Source organism: Salvelinus namaycush, chromosome 41, assembly GCF_016432855.1.
Source record: "Salvelinus namaycush isolate Seneca chromosome 41, SaNama_1.0, whole genome shotgun sequence".
NCBI lineage: Eukaryota > Metazoa > Chordata > Actinopteri > Salmoniformes > Salmonidae > Salvelinus > Salvelinus namaycush.
Genome location: NC_052347.1, coordinates 11,374,036 through 11,395,356, shown reverse-complemented (window position 1 = coordinate 11,395,356; position 21,321 = coordinate 11,374,036). Strand labels below are relative to the sequence as shown.

Sequence of the window (21,321 nt, the reverse complement as noted above, 5' to 3'; positions counted from 1 at the left end):
GCCCGGATTCGATTGTTCTCATGTCCATTCGGGAGGGTCACCCTTTAAAAAATGTGTTTGGGCCTCCCAAGTTGTGCAGCGGTTTAAGGCACTGCATCGCCCGGCTGTATCACAGCCGGGCACAATTGGTCCAGCGTGGTCCGGGTTAGAGGAGGGTTTGGCCGGCCGGGATTTCCTTATCCCATCGCACTCTAGCAACTCCTTGCGGCGGGCCAGGTGCCTGTAAGCTGATTTCGGTCGCCAGCTGGACGGTGTTTCCTCTGACACATTGGTGCGGCTAGGTCGTGTTTCAGAGGATGCATGGCTCTCAACCTTCACCTCTCCCGAGTCCGTAGGGGAGTTGCAGCGATGGGACACGACTAACTAGCAATTGGATTTCACAAAATTGGGGAGAAAAAGGGGTAATTGGCCTTGGGTCTGGGTCCAACTTTTAGGACCCGTGAAGATCTCTAGTGTGGGGGTAAGTATCATTCGAAAAGCACCATAATTGCACATTTCCACTAGTGACTTACCTCAGTGTTTTACCAAAAAGGCTCAGACTTGTTTCCAATTCCACAGCCCTTCTCCAAAAACATAACACTAGAGCCTACATTAACATAGTCACTGGCAACACAATGGTGCTGTAATGGAAAAACTCAGACACAGGTTAAGCCTAGTCATGGACTGAAAAATCGCCATTGAAAGTACTTTAGTCCAGGACTAGGCTCAATCTCTGTCCGTGAAACCGCCTCTATTATGGCTAAGGGATACTATATTCACAGTGCTGAATTGTAACTATAAGTGCTGAATTAAATCTAATTATGTAAACTTGCAAAAATAACATTTTATTCATCTTTATTATTCATTTACCACAGGAAATATCCTAAAATCTCTTTTTAATCTTGTACGCTATGAAACTCCAAGCATTCAAATCTAATACAAACTTTAAAAATCAAAACAAATATGGAAATCAGTCAAGCGGAATTAACCACTTGAGATTACATCAAATTGAATAATGCCCATCAATGGGTTTCTACATTTAATTGTTTGCAGTGTCTGAACAAAATTAGCATTCTTATGAAGTCAGTCATTGACAGTGTTTCAAAATGGAAAAGAAATAGCTAGGCCAATAAAACAAAGCAGTTCAGGTTTTGGATTTACTGAAGAAAACTTAAAATGAGCTAAGCATTTGCTTTGTCACGTTACAGTAGCATTTCAGAAACTCACAGATTTGAACCAGGGATCAACATATTGTATATTACATCACAGTATAAGCAGCCTGCTTCATGGGTGGCTGTTATCCTTATGAATTACAATGTACAAAGGAACAGTTCCATTTAGAGACTGCATTAAATACTTGTGAATTTAAGAATTTCTTTATTAAAAGCCACACAATTGACAAACTTAAATGCTGCTGGCATTACACTGGTCATCTTCATACTCAAACATGGGGTTCATTGACATGAAGAAATGAAACAGAATGGCAAACCTTTGTAACAACACTTATGTTTGTTTTAGTATGTAAATGGGGCATTTTCATGAGGCATCTTTGGTGATTAACTTCAGTAGACAGATCAGAGAGAATTCATCAGCAACTTGTTAGCAAAGTTAAGGTTGAGCAAATGACGAATTAGTATTGATTATGACAGTGTATATAACAAGTTGGTTAATGGTCTCTAAACCGCATACATGGGTTAAAGTTGCATGATCTGGAGCCAATCCTGTTTCAAATCAGGGGTTCCTTCATCTGCATCAAATAACTTTAAAACAAAACCTAGGCATGTCTCACCTGACCAGTCTCTCCCTTTACATTGACAACTCCAACATTCACCTGGGTGCAACATACAAAGACGGACCACTGTACAGCACAGGTCCAAGAGTGACAAAACATTGAGACGTACAGCACAACCCTACTTTAATGCTTCAACAATAATTTACCTTTCATTTAAAACCTCCAACCACCTGTTTATTGGTTTGACTAGTTGTGAAACCCTTAGATTGGGGAGGGGGGAAATGGATAAACTATTTTAGGCTTCAGTTTAATAAAAGATAATTGATGAGATTAAATGATTAGTTTGTTACAGTGGGTTTATCAGAGAACAAAAGGCTCTGCATTCAACCAGGCAGCTACTGCCCACCCTCTCTCCATTTTACATAGTGCATATGTACACCTCTATATTACATGATTTACACACAGGCCCAAACCAAGTTCCTTTAAATACATTTGGGTTTAACAGAGCCATTGCTATTCATCTGAATAGATTGTCAATGAAGACCATATGCTAGTGGACATAAATAGGCATTGCGTTTCTACTTTCATTACACCCTACTGCAACTACAAAAACTGAGACAGTTTGCTTTTCAGTTCATCATTGATAAGCAAAATAAACTGACATGAAAACAAATGTTGATTTGATAGCAACATTAATCATCTTGGCACCATGACCAATGGATTTAATGGAAGTGGCCAGTCCAATCTCCAAAGTATTCCCATGAATACTTTGATTATAACTTACTTTAAAGTAAATTAGTACTTAGTGACGAGAAGACAACGAATAGGTGGTCATGGCCCCCCAAAGCCAACTTAAACAGTCACACTTTGTAAGACTTAGCTGCAGTATCCTCAAACACACAATGTACCATTTAAGTGGCAACATGTAGATACAAAATGGCAAGAGTTTTAGCCAAATGTAATAACCTGAATCAGATAATGGTATACATTTCTCAAATTACATTTGTCGTATTCTGTTATTTCAAATTAAAATCACACCCTTGCTTTAAGATGCTATGGAGTGCAGCATTTGCGATGCATAAGTGAAAGCGTGGATGAGTGTCTACAATACTACTACATATAGCGCTAGTGTACAGCCGTCTGGAAACTAGATTGTGCGTTCATTTTGTAAGAGGAGGTCCCTCAAGCTGTGCGTGGAGCCTTGGAATTAGCAAGGACAGAGGAGCAGCACAAAGCCAGACAGGGATATGGACAGGCAATGGTCTGATTAGCTAGCTAACATATATGGACACGCACATGGAAAGTAATGGCAAGACTAGTACAACACAGCAGTATGTAGCATTTTACTCCCACCTACAGAGACACACAGAAAAGGGCTGCTAGGATCTAATATCCTTTCATGCAATAGCCCTCAAGTAGAAACAAATAGAGCACGTGGAGAAAGCAGCGGTTGAGAGTTAACGTGTGGAATGCAAAGGAGTGACAAACGGTACACCAAATTCCGTGGGTTAAAATTGATTTTGGGTCAAGAGAAACGCCGGAAAAGGAAAACCCTACCAAAAAAAAGTATATGATTACACTACACTCTGTAGAAGGATTGACCTTGTCACTACAACCTGGTTCTGGGGCCACATAATCTAATGGTTACATTGATGCCTTTAGTCTACTATGTGAACAGTTACTCGGCCTGGGTAACCAGGTTAAGCGACTTGCTGTCTAATCAAATGACTAAAATAGATCAATTCAGGTCAGTCACAGAAAAAAATCTGCAGCTCCTGAGGCCCACTAGAACTATGGTGGAATTACCTAAACAAATATTCACATTCATCTTTACCAGCAGCAATAGTGAACTAACAAGAGTTGGAAATCCTGGGAATGAGAGGGATACATTCAGTGAATTAAAATGTGCAACTGTGTTAACCAGCTCTGTCTGTATTGGAGGAAACAAGTGGAGGTCCAGGTACACAGCTTAACACAACAACTAAGACAGGGAAAGGAACATGAGCAGGATTCAAGCTACAGACCAGATATGGAGAGCTAGCAGTGTGTTTGTGAGGTAAGAGTGAATTGAATACTGCAGCACTACAGTCAATAGCAAGAAGCGTGACAAACGTGATTACACAAACGGAGGACTGCCAACAAGAGCAGTGCTGCCAAGAACGGGAACACTTAAATGCTATGCTGAAACAAAGACAAGGGTTCTTGTGTGTGTTATGTCAGAGCTTGTGTGTGCGTATACAGCTCTACCTGTCTGTGGGGAGAGCTTTGACAGTAATCCTGTATGTGTGCGCAAGCATTTCATCTGTACAGCAGCATGGGGTGTGTGTTTACGCTATGGAGGCTGCTACCGCCCATTTCCCACCTCTGTGCAGCCCCTCCCCCTCAGTATCTCCAGGTCCGCCTCTCTCTGTGCTCCTCCGCCCCTCCGAACCCCCCTGGGTCCCTTCAGTTACTGAAGCTCCTTCATCCTGTTGAGGGCGCTGCCGGCGTGGAACCACTCAACCTGGTTCTCGTTGAATGTGTGGTTCAGGGTGATGATGTCCTGGCTGCCGTCACCGTGCTTCACCACTCCCTTCAGGGGCTAGAGGAGAAAGACAGCTGGCCTGTAAGGCATCCGTGTAAAATACACATACTACCAAGTCCCATCCCCATTATATGGAGGGCGGTAATTTGGGTGGCTGAATGGTCAATGACTCTCACCTTTCCGGGGGCAAAGGTTGCGAGGCCTGTGAATGAGATCTTGTCATCGGGGCGGATTTTGTCATAGTCGGTGGGGTCGGCAAAGGTCAAGGGCAGCATGCCCTGCTTTTTCAGGTTAGTCTCTGTGAAGAGGACAGAATGGCAATGAGGAGAAAAGATTGAAAATAAGACAGAAAAAAAGAAAGTGGGGAACAAGAGGGAGCTTTGGGAATTGGCTCGTATCGAGCTCCATTGTGTAAACAGAGAGGCCTTCTACCACAGCGGGGCAGATCCATTACATGCCAAGGTCATAGAGAACAATGTGTACATTCAAAGTGTGTGGGTGATCTTGTTTCTAGCCACGTTTCCCCTTTTGTGCAATGGGTCTCATGATAGCTACATGAGCTCCGTCTCAGCACAGATAGTCTCAGATTGAGCAGGTTCCCACCAAAAGCTTTTCCTCTCATGCTACCCACCCACATGCCCCACCACACCCCTATACCCTCTCCTCTCTCTTGGTGACTCCACATATAACCTCTAAGCGTACCGTGGATCCTGGCGAAGCTCTTGACGAGGATGACCCTGCCTCCCAGGTGTCTGGGCTCCAGGGCTGCGTGCTCTCTGCTCGAGCCCTCCCCGTAGTTGTCATCCCCCACAACCACCCACGACAGACCGTTAGCCTGGAGGGAGCAGAGAGAGAATATTTCTTAAAATCAGATTCTAATTTAAATATTGTCATTCTGGGACAGCCCAACAGTACACAGCCTCTATAGGTTCTCTCCTGACAGTTACTGTCTGTCACACCTTGTAGTGGCGAGCCACGTCAGGCACGCCCCCGTACTCTCCCGTCAGACGGTTCTTGATCTTGTTGACCGCGTCGTTCTCGATGTTGATTGCTCCGATGAGCATGTTGTTGGAGATGTTGTCGAGGTGACCGCGAAACTTGAGCCAGGGGCCGGCGGCGCTGATGTGGTCTGTGGTGCACTTGCCTTTCACCTGCGGAACAGGAAGGAAGAAAAGAGACCGTAGGGTAAATGGCAATCCAAATGTGGCACCACATGCCTGATCAAACTTCTGCCAACTCTGTGGTTTCTAAGTATTTAATCATTATAATGCCACCGTTGAAGGCCTCTCAATTCCAACCATGGTCCTTGGTGGAGGATAGAACTCAGCCAAACAATGAGAAGAGGCCTTCCTCATCATATAGCTGTCTTGACATACACCTCTCACCTTGATCAGCACTTGCAGGTCCTCAAGGTCCTTGCCATTCCACTTGTCAAAGGGCTCCAGCAGCTGCAGGCGGGTGCTGGTGGGGCTAACGTCCACCATAATGGAGCCGCTCTCGGCAGGGGGGTGTTGGTAGGTGTCCTGGCCGGGGTCAAAGTCAAGGGCAGGCAGCTCATCGCCATTGGGTGGCTCCAACTTGAATTTCTCACCATTGGCAGCGGTGAGGTAGTCAGTCTCAGGATCAAACTTCAGGGTACCAGCGATGGCCAAGGCTGTGACAATCTGTATAGGAAGAGAGAGGGTTATTAGGGCAGTTACAGGGGGACATAGTGTGGATGTCATAATATAAGAAGTGTGTGTGTGTTGTAATTATTGGTACCTCAGGGGATGTGACGAACGCATGAGTGGCAGGGTTAGCATCATTTCTGGAAGTGAAGTTCCTGTTGTAGGAAGTGACGATAGTGTTCTTCTCCCCCTTCTTCACATCCTTCCTGTCCCACTGGCCAATGCAGGGTCCACAAGCGTTAGCAAGGACCACTCCACCCACATCCCTCAGGATCTTAGACTGAAGGAGAAAAAAACAACAAGAATGTACCTACAAATCAAGTAAGAGGGCAACTAGTTTGGTAATGGAGTTTTTTCCCCAAAAGGTTTGAACTCACAAAGCCATCCCTCTCGATGGTGGCACGGATCTGCTCAGAACCGGGGGTGACGGTGAACGCAGCCTTGCACTTCAGGCCTTTGTCTAGGGCCTGCTTGGCCAGGGAAGCAGCACGGCCCATGTCCTCATAGCTGGAGTTTGTGCAGCTGCCAATCAGACCTATTGGGACCACCAGAAATCAGGTTAATAATAAAGACAGGAGAATCCAGGTGATTTTAACAGTCATGTAAATATGCCTGCAAATATGATAATGAAATGTTACTGTATTTTCCTATTATAGGGCTTTCCTTGAATATTAACAGAGAGCAAAATGTAGACTTTAAGGGAGTGTTAAAGATACCGTGTGACTGCTGGTGCTGATACTGACCCACTTTGACCTCCAGGGGCCAGCCGTTCTTTTCAGCCACAGCACCAATCTCAGACACTGGGTGGGCCAGGTCAGGAGTGAAGGGCCCGTTGATATGAGGCTTCAGCTGCCAGGGACAGAAAACAGACACAGTTAGCATTGACAATGCGTATAATTTCTTGAGAAGATATTCTATAAATACAGGTAATGGATGTCAGCCTAATAACAGAGTGGACTCACCTCACTCAAGTTGATCTCAATGACCTGGTCGTACTCGCAGCCTTTGTCAGGGACCAAGTCATCCTTATGCTCGTCAGCCAGGGCAGCAATGTCTGAAAGTAGATGGAAAAAGTCCAAAAGAGAATACAAAAATGCTAAGGGACTATGCTGTATGTGTATCAGTGGCTGCGAGACTGAAACGGAACACATTGTGAAATAACGGGCTATAAAAAATAATCTGTAATGTCTTATTGTGAGTACTAACCTGCACGTCCAGTCTTATTCAGGTAAGTCTTCATGCGGTGGTTGTAGGGGAAAACAGAGGTGGTGGCCCCAATTTCAGCTCCCATGTTGCAGATAGTTGCCATACCTGCAACCAGGAGGTGGGAAAAGTCACATCAAGTTTCTATGCAAACTAGCACCAAATCAAGACCAAACCAATGGACAAACTCAACTGAAACAAGCAGTGTTAAAACAAACAGCGTAGAGTAGTTTACTCACTAGTTCAGGTAAACCTTACTATCTTTTGGCCTCACCGGTGCAGGAAATGGAGTCGACGCCTGGGCCATGGTACTCCACGATGGCTCCAGTGCCCCCCTTCACTGTCAGGATCCCAGCCACCTTCAGGATAACATCCTTGGGAGAAGTCCAGCCCGATAGACTACCTGTCAGCTTCACTCCAATCACCTGATCGGTAGGAGGGAATTACTACATTTGTGAAAGGTCATACATACACACACACACACACACGTAGGAAGGAGTTAGAGACATGAGTGGGTGAAGGGAATGTAGTGAGGTGGTTCACTGTCATAGCAGCTCACATTGGGACACTTGAGCTCCCATGGGATACCCGCCATGACGTCCACAGCGTCAGCGCCACCCACTCCGATGCAGATGGAGCCCAGGCCACCCCCATTAGGTGTGTGGGAGTCTGTGCCAATCAGCAGGACTCCTGGGTAGGCATAGTTCTCTAGAATTATCTGTCAAGGGTTAAGTGAAATCTGTTAGCCAATGCACAACAATCATTTGACGTATTGATCTCAATAACGTCAAGATCTGATTGTATAATAGGTTTGATCTCATGAGTAAACAATGCATTCTACTACTTGTTTCACAGCAGTATTCCTGAGCTCTAATCTAGTTGTTAACACTAATTTCAGAAGTGGATATTGTTCAAATACAAATTAGTCTCATGGCAGCTCAATCTGACCAGTTATCCTTTATTATACCAGTATAGTTCCAGTACCTGGTGAATGATTCCAGAGCCTGGTTTCCAGAAGCCAACTCCATATTTGGCTCCAGCTGTCGCCAGGAAGTTGTAAACCTCCTGATTCACTTCCTGGATTAAAAAGGACCAGGGAGAAGAGGTTGGGGTGTCAGTTGAGGAGAATATATTTTCAGCTGGTAGTCCACTTTATATAACCCTCACAGCACATATTTGGCTGCAGACCTTAATTCCCCTTTAATCCCTGTTCCTCAATTTGACCTCTGTGCAATTGGATGTAATAAGTGTCACCCATGCTAAATATTCCTCAGGGCTTCACTTTGTCTAAAAATATAATGTGATGCCGTGTGTGTGTGTAGCAGTTAACCAACATTCCCTCTCATTGGGGTCATCTTGGCCCCAACGCAATACTTATGTTAGGCCGTCATTGTAAATAAGAATTTGTTCTTAACTGATTTGCCTAGTTAAATAAAATAAAATAAAAAAATTGGTTACCCCTAGGAACTTGTGATACCATGGAAAAGATGATCCCTCTGTAGAACACCCTAAATCTCAGTCAACAGAAATCAGCTGGACAGCCCAAAAACATCTGGACAGGCCCTTGAGTTTCCTCTGCTCCCTACTGACCTTGGCCCTCTTTAGATCCTCGACGCCTCCGATCTGCGCCTCAATCAGGTGGTCACAGTGGATGGTTGAGGGCACGGCCACCTTGGGCAGGCCGCTGCTGATGAACTGTAGCATGGCCATCTGGGCTGTGGCATCTTGCATGGCCACGCGGTCCGGACGCAGACGCAGGTAAGTGCGGCCCCTGGCGATGTCCTGCCCCACAGGGTCATCCAGGTGACCGTACACAATCTTCTCCGACAAGGTGAGGGGGCGATTGAGCCTGAGGTGAGAGGAGGGCGGGGATTGGAGGACAGTGTGGTTAGGATTCAACTTAAAAAAGGTTAACTCACTAGGTGGAATGCTTTGTAATCTAAAGTTAGCCCGGTGTGACCAGTGTTGCTGAACATGAGAAGTCAACACGCTAACATGTCAAAGGATTTAGTGAGCAGTTGTAATGGGCATGTCATAGTAGTAGTGGTTATTAACAGAGGAACACTGAGGAGCGCTGGGTGTGAGGGCAACTACTGACCTCTTGCGCACAATGTCGATGTTCTCATGCAGCTTCTCATAGCTGATGCTGGTGCCAGGCTCAAAGCGGCTCATGGCCACCTTGGGCTTGGCGTTGAAGGCTGCAGAAACATGGAGACGCCTTGCCCCTTCGCCAAGGACAAGCTAAAAGAAAGGGAGGGAGGGGAGGGGGGGGGGGGGGGTACATTTTTAGTAATGATACATCAAACTTGGAAACATGTTCATCATCATGGAAGAGGATACAAGGGCTTTAAAGTTCCTAATCATTGCAAACATAGGACCTAGTCTCCTCAAACTCAACTCTGGACCTCAAAGCCAGTTCCACTGCGTTCTCATTACTGTACCAGGTGGGTGCAATTAATTATCAGGTAGATCAGAAAACCAGCAGGTTCCAGACCTTGTAGGGTAAGAGTTAAATACACACGACCAAGTCTATAGCCAAATGACCAGAAAGTTTAAACAGAGACATATAGAATTCATACTCTGAGAACAAGATAAAGTTTCACTTGACTTAGTGTTAGGCGCTGTTATTATGGGGATCATTTCAAGTAAGCATGTTGGCATTATCAACAGAGGCACAGACAGACATTATGGATTTTCATGCTGGTTGAAGAATCCAAAAGCCCAATATATATATATTTTTTTAAAACACCATAAAATGACTAATCTACAATCTGCGTGATCTCCATGTGACTTTCATGTTCCATCACCTCAGACACAATGGAGACTGACAGCAAGATTAATCAAGTAAAGACTAGATCATTGCATTACACTAACTAAGTAAATCTGTCAGCCAGCTACTTGTCACTCATTTTCCCAAAATACACAGCACCTAAAGTTTAGAATGAGTAACCTAAGTGTTGGGTAAATTAGTGTTTAGCCCTAAAGGATACACCTAATCCCTACACATTAGCACAGCCAATTTTGTGACAGCAAGTAGCCTAACCTAGCTATGATTTTCAACATTGCATCAACACAGCCAATCGTCCTCAATAAGATGATAACTCATGTTAGACAGCTGATTTACAAGAGTGGAAAGATGTAAGCAAATGGAATATCACAACCAACTGAGAAAAATCAGTCATGTTAATTTGCCGAATCAAATATAAATCGACCTCATATTAGCAGGCCCTTGGTCAAATATTTTCCCAGACGTAGCAGAACAGTATTGGACAGTGTCCATTCAGATAATTTCATTAGGTTTTTATAAGATCATATCATGTTCAGTTAAATTTCTATATTTGGTGCCGCATTGTCCGACACAGTGATTTGACTAAATCCGTCATCAGGCGTAGAAACCAGACAAGTGCGCACTTAACTTCAGTAACCTTGAGTCACCTTGCACACAACTGGACATTTGGTGCAATTTGAAGCTACCAATGTATTACATTTCGACACCATATTGTATTGTAAACCAGCATTACAGATAAAGCGTTATTGTACACTTCCCAGACTAACTTGTAGCCGTTGCATGGAGCGCTGGTTAGGAACGTTAACAGTCTAGACCGCGACCAAACGACATAGCCGCTGAGATGGATTGTTTACAATATTGATGATTTAAAAAAAATATCGTTGTGGACAGCAATATCTCGTGATTAATTTTAAACTGAACATTTGCACTCGATGCATAGTGTTGAATATATTTACTAATATAAAGTAACGTTCTACTTACCCGAAGCCGAGTGACAGTCATACAATAGGACGCCATTTTGTTCACTGACAAAGATGTGTTGCTGTCAGGTGACGTCAGGAACCCTAATTTAAACGCGTCTATTATTTTTGTCCTGACAGGTGTTAAAACTGCGTACAAGTGTATATCTCTGTGAATCCTTACGACGGACTCTAATAACGCAATGTCAAAATATAATATTTCCGTACAATTGTCAAAGTGGTTCCAATAATGTAAGATATACATAATGATTGAGTTTATGTTTTTGTTTAGTACTTATCTGTAAGGTTGTTGTCATCAGCTCCCTATAATGAACCCATGCGCTCTCTATAATAAACTATGCACATAGTTAGCATACAGTTGATGCACTTTTACAGTTTAAAAAGGGCTATTTTATTTTACCTTTATTTAACTAGGCAAAACAATTAAGAAGAAATTCTTATTTATAATGACGGCCTAGGAACAGTGGGTTAACTGCCTTGTTCAGGGGTAGAATGACCGATTGTTACCTTGTCAGCTCGGGGATTGGAGCCACGAACCTTTCGGTTACTGGCCCAACGCTCTAACAACCAGGCTACCTGCCGGCTTTGAGTTTTACTAATACAAATTAATTAATTATTTACATAGTAGCCTATATATAGTCTGACAAAACAACTGAAGACAATGACTGTGATGTGGCACAGCAGTAATATAATGAAGGTCCTGAAGAAGGTATTTTGACAGAGAACTTGGAATCTATAAAAAAGAAAAGAAAAAAAATATATATATATATATATATATAATTACTTTCAAGAATACTCCTTACTCAGTATATTTCTTCCAGTACCTGTCCTGGTCCTGGAACAATGACGTGTCCACATATTTTTATTTTTAATCACTCTCCTTATGTGAAATGTGGCTATAGATTGTTGTTGCACATTCAAAAATATAGCATACAAAATAAAATAAAAATACATAAAAAATTATATAAACAGTTAGAAAACAATTCTTAATTCTTAATGTTTGAAAAGTAGGGTTCACTCTGGGGGAGAAAGTAGAAAAAAGTAGAAACCATGCCAATCTTACATGGTAACTTTACAGCCTTATGTAATTTCACCTGCAGAATGATTTCCCAAAACAAGTCTCAGCGGGAAGTTCGAGAAAATATTGTAAAAAACTTGTCTTTCTGTACTCTATATGGTTGGAACGACATTACCCACAACTCCTGTAAAACGTCATATCACTTACTTGCTGACTGGACACCCTTGCAGCCCAATAAAATACGGGTCCTCCCCCTTCTCAGCCAATAGGGACTCTGTTGCTATCACCGCTTATATTTTTAGCAATGGCACAGTACTTACTTGGAGTTACAAATATCCGTTCGCCAACTAAACTAGGATTTCGCTTTCTGGTTTTGCAGAACCATGGATGTAATTGTGTGGCTCATAGGTGGGGAAAAATAAAGAAAATGCATTTTATTATTTACCATCGTTGTTCATACCAATATGTTCAATCATATCTACCAGCATTTGCAATCCTCAATAACCCGTAGCCTATTTCATATGATTTACTTATTTTGAAACTATAGGCTTATTACTGAAGGTCGACTATTCTCTCCCAGGTGTGTTTGAGTTTATTTGATAGTATACATTACAATAGTATCAAGAAAGTAGTCCCTATTCAGACCAACGTCACAAAATAGGGGGTGTGGGCGAAATGGTCCTGTATAAATGCGCAAGGTTGTCAAACAGTGAAGTTTTCTCGGGCAGTTTTAGTCAACCTGTCTGTTGTGGAAATGGAGACCGTATGAAGAGAGTACATTTCAATACCCATTTAACACACCATATTATATCTGCCTCTAAACAACTACTTTGAAAAGCCACATCACCTTCAAATGCAATGTAAAATACGGGAATTAAAACCGCAGGAACTGAACACAAGCTGCATTAGTAAGTATACACAGCGTCCGCATATAAACATGTATGGCATTGACATACATTTTTATGTATCTGCCATAACCGTACATTTGGCTAGATAGTGCATCCTCATGATTTAATCAAAAAGGCTTTAGGACTCTCAAAAGATGCCCTGCCTTTTGAGAATCGGACTCTAATTGGTTCGGTCATCCATTTTAGAATGTTTTTTTACATTTTTAGACAGAACCACTCAAACTCGTATCTGAGAGTCGAGATGCATTTATTATTCTCATATACAGCTAATCATTTCTTCCTGTTTTCGGGCAGGACCAATTTATTATTGAGCTGTTGTAGTCCTGCTCATCGGTCGACATAATGACATGAGACTGCAACATTCACCACTTTATTAGTCTCCTTATTTATTTACAGTGCCAATTTGTAAGATCTTCCAGTTTGTTAGAATAATAGTATCATATGTGTCCTTATTGGTGGAATTGCCATCATGTAGATAAGTAGGTTTGTAAGTCGCTCTGGATAAGAGCGTCTGCTAAATGACTTAAATGTAAATGTAGGTATTGGACCTTTGGGATAGGCTTCACCACGGCACTTCAAAGCCATATAGGCTACTCGGTCATTGCACACCATCACTCTATTGCTTTACTGTATGTAGCCTATTGTTTTGCTTGAGTTAACCAAGTTTGCCTACATATTGTAGACATTGTTTTCACACCCCTTATCATCAACATCCAAGGTTGCTACTTTTTCTCTTTAATCTATTATTTATTATTAGGCTACTGCCCATAAATAATTTAGGGGAATGTGTTCTGTTACTATATACAAGTATAGTATTCACTTGAATAAGCTTGCTACGTTGTTACAATGAGTGGACAGATGTGTGCTTTATGGTGGTGATGATGCACTGTAAATAACATGTCAACTATCAGATTAGGTCATGTAACCTACTGTTGGCTTGTGTAGTCTACTTAGTAGTAGGACACATCTATGACAAACAAACATGTTCATGGTTGAGTAATGTTGCATTAACTAATACAGTATATGCATTATAGGTCAATTGTCAAAATGAACAACTAGGATCCATTTTGATACATGACAGGTTTTACTTTGTACTGTACATAAAGTCCCAGCTGCATAAGAAAAGATGAAAGAACAGCTTTGTAGGAAAGACATTGAATGATATTGGATATGACTATGGTGGTTAGTGCTTTTCGAAGATGTACTGTAAACTTCATTATCATTGGTTTAAATGTAGTCAAAGGTGAAAGTTTGTTTGCTATATTCCAAACATCTCCTATTGAACGGTTTCACACCTCTCCAAATGAGCTTCTTCATAGATTTAACACAAGTAAAACACGGTCTTAAATAACAAGCGAAGTCAGGTTGTGTTTTGTATCTTGTTCTTGGCCATCTTCTAGCCATCGATGCAATGTTCTGCCTGCAAACAGAGTAGCTATCTCATATCAATAATTATATATTTTTGCTCAAGCTAATCTAATTCACAATATAACATTCATCGTTGTTGATGCATACATTATAACCATGTTCTCATAGATCAAGTATACAGTTGTTAAATTTAGCTTGCTGGGTAATCCTGGCTGCTGGGCAATGTTTATGGTGCGTAGGTGGACTGTATTGCACGTGTTATGACGTTAATAGTGCTGCATGGTGGGAAATGGTGTCCTTTATGCACTGTAGCCTGTACCGTGCCATTTACAGTATGCAAAACATGCCTACATGTGAACAGTACACCCACAGCCTACTCTCGCACCTACACTGTTTGATTTGGAATTTTCTCTAATTGTGTAATCCTGAGTAGTGAAGCATCTGGCAGAAGCAGATTATCATGGCTTTCTGCCTCAATCACTGCATCTGTTACTCCCCTCCATGTTGGCTGGCTAACCCATTCACTCATTATCCCTTCTGTTGAACCTATTTGGTCTGCCTTTTACCTTCCTAGAAATAACACCATGTTTTTATTTTTCCACCAGTTGGACTCCTCATCTCGTTACCTGGCAAGTCGTGTTACCTGTCAACTGAAAACAACTGTTTGGACTAGTTTTTGGCCTCCTGGCCACCAAGTCTGTCCATGTTGATCACCCAGGAAGAGGTTTAAAGATTCTGCCGGATTTCAACTTACCTGCAGTACATGTAGTGGAGAAGAAAACATCAGACTTCTACAAGCCAGAGATAACTGTTCCATTATAGTCTCATTTTGGGCTTGATTTTAATAATTGGCTATCCAGACTGCATTGGCCAGGTACAGTCATGCACCTAGAGGTAAAGGTAGCTCTGAATTTCATTGTGTCCTACCTGTACAACAAACTGCCCCGTCGTCGTGCTGACCTCTTCGGGGAGGAGTTGGAGCAGATACTGTTGTCGCACTATGAAGGCCACTGGTATCCTGAAGCTCCTCTGCGGGGCTCTGCCTTCCGCTGCTTGCACCTAGGGGCCCCCAGGGACCCAGTGGTGGAGCTAGCTGCCAGGAGAAGTGGACTGGACACAGAGGAAGTGCGTGCCAATGTCCCCCCTGAGCTGAGTGTGTGGATCGACCCCTATGAGGTGTCCTACCAAATCGGGGAGAAGGGAGCCGTTAAGGTCCTGTACTTGGAGGATCCATCCGGCTTAGGTGGGGAAGGCGAAATGGTGGAAGTAGTAAGTGGAGTGAGTATAGGGGACATGGAGATAGAGGAGGCCAAGAGCTTAGGGTTCAACCCTGAGGCCCAGGTGTTTGTTCCAATTGGAGCCCAGATATCTCCAGTTCTGCTTCCTTCCCTCTCCAGCTCACCCACACCCCTCTCGGCTTCATCCTGCCCAGTGATTTTCAGCTATCCCAGCTCCAGCACACCCACGAACCCAACTGCCCACTCCTCTAACACATCCACACCTTCCCCTCCAAGTGGGGGACTCCCTTACCTCCCCTCTCAGCAGCCAACGGCTGCCCTTCCCAGCACCCGTCCACCGCTGCAGCCCATCACCTTCACCACGGCCAGTTTCGCCGCCACAAAATTTGGCTCCACCAAGATGAAGAAGTGTGGCGGTTCCGGATCGGCTGGCGGCTCGGGTGTAGGCGTGCCCCCGCCACAGAGGATCCTCTCCCGTTCCCCCACCAACATCTCTCCCCCAGGGCTGCTAAAACACAAGCCCCTCTCAGTCTCCCTGCACTCCCTGGGGGCTCAGATCCCCAGCCAGCTCTCCCCCAATGCTAAAGAGTTTGTTTACCCGACATCCCCAGGGCCCCTATACTTTGACAACGATGCGCCGCTTATACTTTCACACTCAAGCCCCTTCCAGCACCCTCACCCCACCCACTCCCACCCCTCCTTTGACCCATTCTCCAGCCCCCCACCTGGTCCAGCTGTTGGCACCATTGGTGGTAGCGGTGGGATTTCTTACATTGAGAAGCCCTCATTTGTAGAGGGTGTAGGGGGGTATAACCTGCAATATCCCAGCCAGGCCTTCCAGCCGGTGGTGCTGGCCAACTAAGCCTTTCTTATGATGAGTATTTCTGTTGCAGCAGTAGGGCAGTAATGCTCAAGTATTTTTTGCGAAAATTGTTCTTACTGATACTACATCGTAGAATTTGTTTTATTACTACTACAACCTCCACTATATATTTCAATATGATTATTTCCATATCATTTAATGTTCTGTTTTTTTGTTACGGATTTTGATTTCACTTTCTCTAACCAGAGGAGTAACCAGCCTCCTATTGCACAGACATTTTCATTGAATGTTCAGCAGAGTAAAATGCCCTTCAGCTTTGGTCTATTGACAGCAGTATGATAGTTATATTTTGCACTTCACACTTTGCAATCTGCTCTGCCTTAGTTACCAAAAATGCACAGAGGGGTTTGTGTGGGTTTGGTGAGGTCTTATTCATGCTAACAAGTGTTAAATGTGCTCTTCTGTGGCTTATGGTCATTGTGAATATAGTTGGCCTGTTACTAGAGCCCTGAAACATATCACACACCATGTCTGAATCGGTTCGGCGTGAGGTATCAGTATTTGCCATTCATCAGCTCTGAAATGTGTTCATGGACGTGCTAAGAAAGGGAGCCTGTGTGTAGTGTCTTGGGAATAGGGAGGGTTTAATGTGCAGGGTTTGAGGAAATGGATCTGTCATGACAGGAAGAATTACTGCCAGGGAGGTCAGTGAACCTTGGTGAACGTGAGGCAAGTTGAACTTTGTCTTAGGGTATAACGACTACTAATCTCCCACACACACACACACACACACAGGCACATAGAATCTGTCAGCAGTGTGTGAAGGTGAATGGGCGTTGTTGGAGGGGAATAGGATGCTGCTAAGCAATGGGGATTGTGATGAATGGCTTAGCGTGACTTTGACTATGAAGGAGAGGTCTTACTCTGCAGGGAAAAGAGGACGGGGAGGGAGCAAGGAGAGGGAAAATGGATGGCGAGGCAGGGGCATCGATGACGTTTTAACGCCTTTTGGCATCTTGGGTGCAATGGCTTTAGACTGACACTTTAAAACCAGGAGCACGTTTCTGTAGAACTTTAGTGGCGTTGCAGCCAAAGGCCCACGCTAGGTCCCCTGCTCTTTAATCCCTTAATTATCTCTGTTCCAGTTGCTGCTCCAGTGGGAGACCAGCATCATATAATGAGATGTTTTCCTTTTCAATTTCCAGGACTATGAATGTTAACTCAACCTGTGTTTTTGTCACTTTATGATGCCATGTCAGATCATTCTCATATTGATGGTGGTGATACCCTGTCTCCATATAGGTAATAGAGGGGGCAGTAATTGTCACCAGGGTTCAGGCAGCCTCCTAACCCCACCTTTCCTTTTGAGCCATCCAGCACTTCATATTATTGGGCTATAGATCCCATGTGACCCCCCCCCCCCCCCCCCCCCCCCATTGTTACAGCTGCATCTGCTAAGAAATGTTGGTTCTGCTCCAATGAGATTTGGATTTTGATAGAAGGGAGAGTGTCCCTAGCCATCATCTGAATGTTTTCTAGATTGTTCCCATAAACATCTGTGTATAAGCTAACATAAGTACTCTTAACTTGTGCTCACACTGGTAATTGCTGTGATAGTCGGCCATATGCGTGTCATTCAAACTGTTTATTTTTCTTTACATCCAGGGGTTGGGAGGGGAGGATCGGATCTCTTTATAAATGTAATGGTTGTGAGGGAAGGGGTCATTTTTACATTTGTAATTTATTTTAAATTTTCTATATTTTTCCTATGTTTTTTCAAAAGTAATGAAGTACTTTTGTAAAGTTGAGAGAGATGTTATAACAGTAGGAATATGTATATATTTCTTATGTTCAGGTTTCCTTTGTTTAGTTATGTGCTGAAGTTATTCTTACAAAAATAACTAAATATATATGCAAGTTGGGAATAAAAATAAAGATGTATAAAATGAAGTATTGAATGTGGATTGTACCTTGTACAGAATTTGTCCAATAAAAGACGGGTAAATGTAATTTGTTAAATTGGGTTTTTGAAGAGCTTCAGAGATGAATGTTTACAATGGGTGGATAGTCTGACCGCATCATTCTCAGTCTGTTTCTAAGGGCAGTCTGATAACTTGTTTAAGATTTCTGTTCCTTCATAGTTTGTACACTTAAACCAAAAATCTCCACATTTAAACCAAATCCCCTTAGTAGTGCTCGTATCTTACTAATTTTGTCCCTTATTCATTCATATTCCATCTACATATTGTCCAGTGCCATTAATCTTTGTTTTATACCACTAACCTTATTTGTGTGCCTGAACAGTCCTACTGTGACTGAATTGGCTGCCAATTTTATTCTCGCACAAAGACTGAGGGAAAGCAAAAAACCCATTCCTGCATTCTAATCCTTGATGAGTATTCACCTCGCATCCATGTGGTAACATTCCCCTGCTCCCGCTACTATAGCCATAACTAAAACTGTCTTTACTCACACTGACCCTGGTCCAGTGCAATGTGTAACTAACGCCATATTCTAGACCACAATTGTGGGAGGGTCTTAGCCCTTTTCAACCACAAATATTCCAATACATTTAATCAAGTGTTTCAAGCAGGTTTAGGAGGAGGATAATCATTGAATGTGCTGTGATTATGATCAGTGACTGGTCAATCCTGGTGGTGGACAGCCTAGTGATGGATAGAGCTATTTTTTTGTTCATTCTTGTTGATTCAGTGAGATTTTTGGTTTCCAAAATCTCTACGAGCATCCCAAAGTGCTGCCTGCCCCCATTGCTTAAATAATGGTCAGATTACTCTTGGTAATCGGATGTGTGCTGTATTTAATTCCCTGTGCCTGCAAAGCGGGTCTGGAGGTTTGAGTGGTGGCCTGGAGGCCATGTTGCGGTCACTGACCGCCTGCCAATGGGAAGGCCAGAGGACTGTGACGTTTGAGGGATGGGAGCTGCTCTACTTGAAGTTCTGATGATTATAGGAAGGCAATAGATATTGTTTCACATTGGCTTTTTGGTCACAGGATGGACAGCGTGTTGTTGCGGTATAGTGGTTGGCTGTTGGGATATGTCTTGCGTTTAAAAATGAGTAACAGATTACACTATCCTCCATGTAATTAAAAATACTTGGTTTTTAAATCCACACAAAGCAGGCTGTTCTACCACCAGGATTGACTCAAAGTGAGGGAAAACAGAGTTTTGTATTCTGTCTTTTGCTTATCTACGTGTGTATTTTATTTAGCACTTTGGACTATTTTGTTGTAATATAGAAGTATTTTCTATTTAACATTTAAGAATAACTGGATATAATTGAAAGTAAGATATATTAATATAGTACTCTTTTTTTTGCCTGTATTTTGTTATCGTTTTCCTATTTTGTATCTGATCTGTACACCATGTATATGAACCTTTCACTATTGAAATGCAATGACCTGTTTTCTGTGCTCCCCCCATGGGAAAGGGGACTTACTACTGCACTTTCTTATTGTATCAGATTCTTTTTTTAAGTTTGTAATAAAACAATTGCAAAAATAAGCATGGAAAATAATACAATTCTCTTGTCATTTGTCTGTTTCAGTTAATCAAATGTGACAAATCCTGGCAAAATTATTATTACAAAATTATTTAGAATAGTGTCTGATGGCCTACTTGTGATCATGAATTCTAGTATTTATGTTCCTGCAGTATAAAAAGCCCTCGCAAGGTTGTAAAAAATAAACATGTATTTCATAGCATTGCAATACATTCTAATATTGATGTAAACAAATTGAAGTCTGATTTAATAATTCAACCCAGATATGATCATCTCAAATAGCTCATCTCACAAACTCTTCTACTTAGACCCCAGACAAATATTACCTAATTTCATCACCTTGAAATATGGCCGGTGCATTATTTTGACTGTGTTCGTATATCTGTCCGATGTTTGCCACATTCCCTGTTGTGTCTCCACTGAGCTCTGCTCTCCTATGGCGTGTCGATGTTTGGCATTAACATGCTTGGTCAGCTACTCCTTGGCTCCCTTTATCTCCTCACCGCCCACTCACATCTCATTCCTGTCCTCCATCACCCTCTCATCTTCCCTTTATCTCCGCTCTGTTCTCTCACCAAATCCCTATTTTTTTCCCTTTAACCTTTCTGCTCTCTATCCCATCGCATTTCCCCACTCATCCCTCACCCGTCCTCTCCTCTATTCCCCCCTTGTCTTTGAGGCTGTGTTTATGCAACACTGCTCCCCTGTGTGTGTATGTGATCATTACGCAACATCTCATACTCCATTGGAATACTAATGTAGATGAGGTAGGGGGATAGGCAGAGCAGAAACAGAGGACCTCAAATCTCTGTTTTTGTGTCTATGTGCGTGTGTGATAGACAGACAGCGCATGTGTTTGTGTGCATGAGGCAAGAAGAGTGATCTGCTCCCTGTTTGTCTCCCAGCATCACAATGTGCATCTTGTCAGCATTGGTCAAAATCACTGCTGTTTGTCGATTGTTCAGGCAAGGTCAAGGCAAGGGCTCACCTTTCATTGAATTCCACTTCATAAATATGAATGATACGTATCCCATATATGCGTACATACAGATAGCTGTTAAAAGAGAGTTAATATTCTGACTGTTTTCTACATAAAGAGGCTATTCTTTTAGGATGACCTTGGCTGTTTGTATTGTGAAGGGCTGTTTCAGCCTGGAGTTGGTATCTTTTATAACGGTTTTCTATGCAGATCTGGTAGGAAGTAACTGTAATTGTATTCATGAACCATGTAAAAAGGAATAATTCAGTCCCCACCACCTCATTGAGAAGACTTCATTATCCTGAAACACGTGTAACTTAAGGAACCAAAAACAAACATATGACATCACAAAAAGCTAACGTCCAGTTAATTTCAAAATAAATATTTAGTATTTTACAAGATGTTTCAAACTAAAATAAAAGGAATCATTTGTAACCTTGTGACTGCCCAAGGTCAAGCTCTACAACAGTAAAGGTGGCGCTAAAAATAGGAAGTACACTACATGACCAAAAGTATGTGGACACCGGCTTGTCAATCATCTCATTCCAAAATCATGGGCATTAATATGGAGTCCCCCCTTTGCTGCTATAACA

General features: G+C 42.7%; 2 protein-coding genes across 3 annotated transcripts; one reads left to right on the top strand and one right to left on the bottom strand.

The window, feature by feature from the left end:
- Positions 1-817: 817 nt before the first annotated feature.
- On the bottom strand, positions 818-10,922 carry LOC120033903 (aconitate hydratase, mitochondrial-like). Of its 2 annotated transcripts, none has more exons than XM_038980284.1 (16): positions 10,875-10,922; positions 9,204-9,346; positions 8,696-8,954; positions 8,090-8,182; positions 7,665-7,823; positions 7,380-7,530; positions 7,109-7,213; positions 6,865-6,956; positions 6,619-6,751; positions 6,280-6,437; positions 5,997-6,182; positions 5,621-5,899; positions 5,195-5,386; positions 4,938-5,070; positions 4,412-4,533; positions 818-4,292 (listed from the first exon to the last, which is right to left on the bottom strand). In XM_038980284.1, exons 1-16 carry the CDS (start codon positions 10,908-10,910, stop codon positions 4,161-4,163), a joined length of 2,373 nt encoding a protein of 790 aa, XP_038836212.1. In that variant the 5' UTR covers positions 10,911-10,922; the 3' UTR covers positions 818-4,160. The 2 variants fall into 2 exon arrangements, with proteins under 2 accessions (XP_038836212.1, XP_038836213.1); XM_038980285.1 differs by having other exon boundaries at positions 6,646-6,751.
- A 1,700-nt stretch (positions 10,923-12,622) lies between these two features.
- On the top strand, positions 12,623-19,758 carry LOC120034164 (protein Tob2-like). Its single transcript, XM_038980614.1, has 2 exons — positions 12,623-12,799; positions 14,773-19,758. Exon 2 carries the CDS (start codon positions 15,050-15,052, stop codon positions 16,265-16,267), a length of 1,218 nt encoding a protein of 405 aa, XP_038836542.1. The 5' UTR covers positions 12,623-12,799; positions 14,773-15,049; the 3' UTR covers positions 16,268-19,758.
- The last annotated feature ends 1,563 nt before the right edge of the window (positions 19,759-21,321 follow it).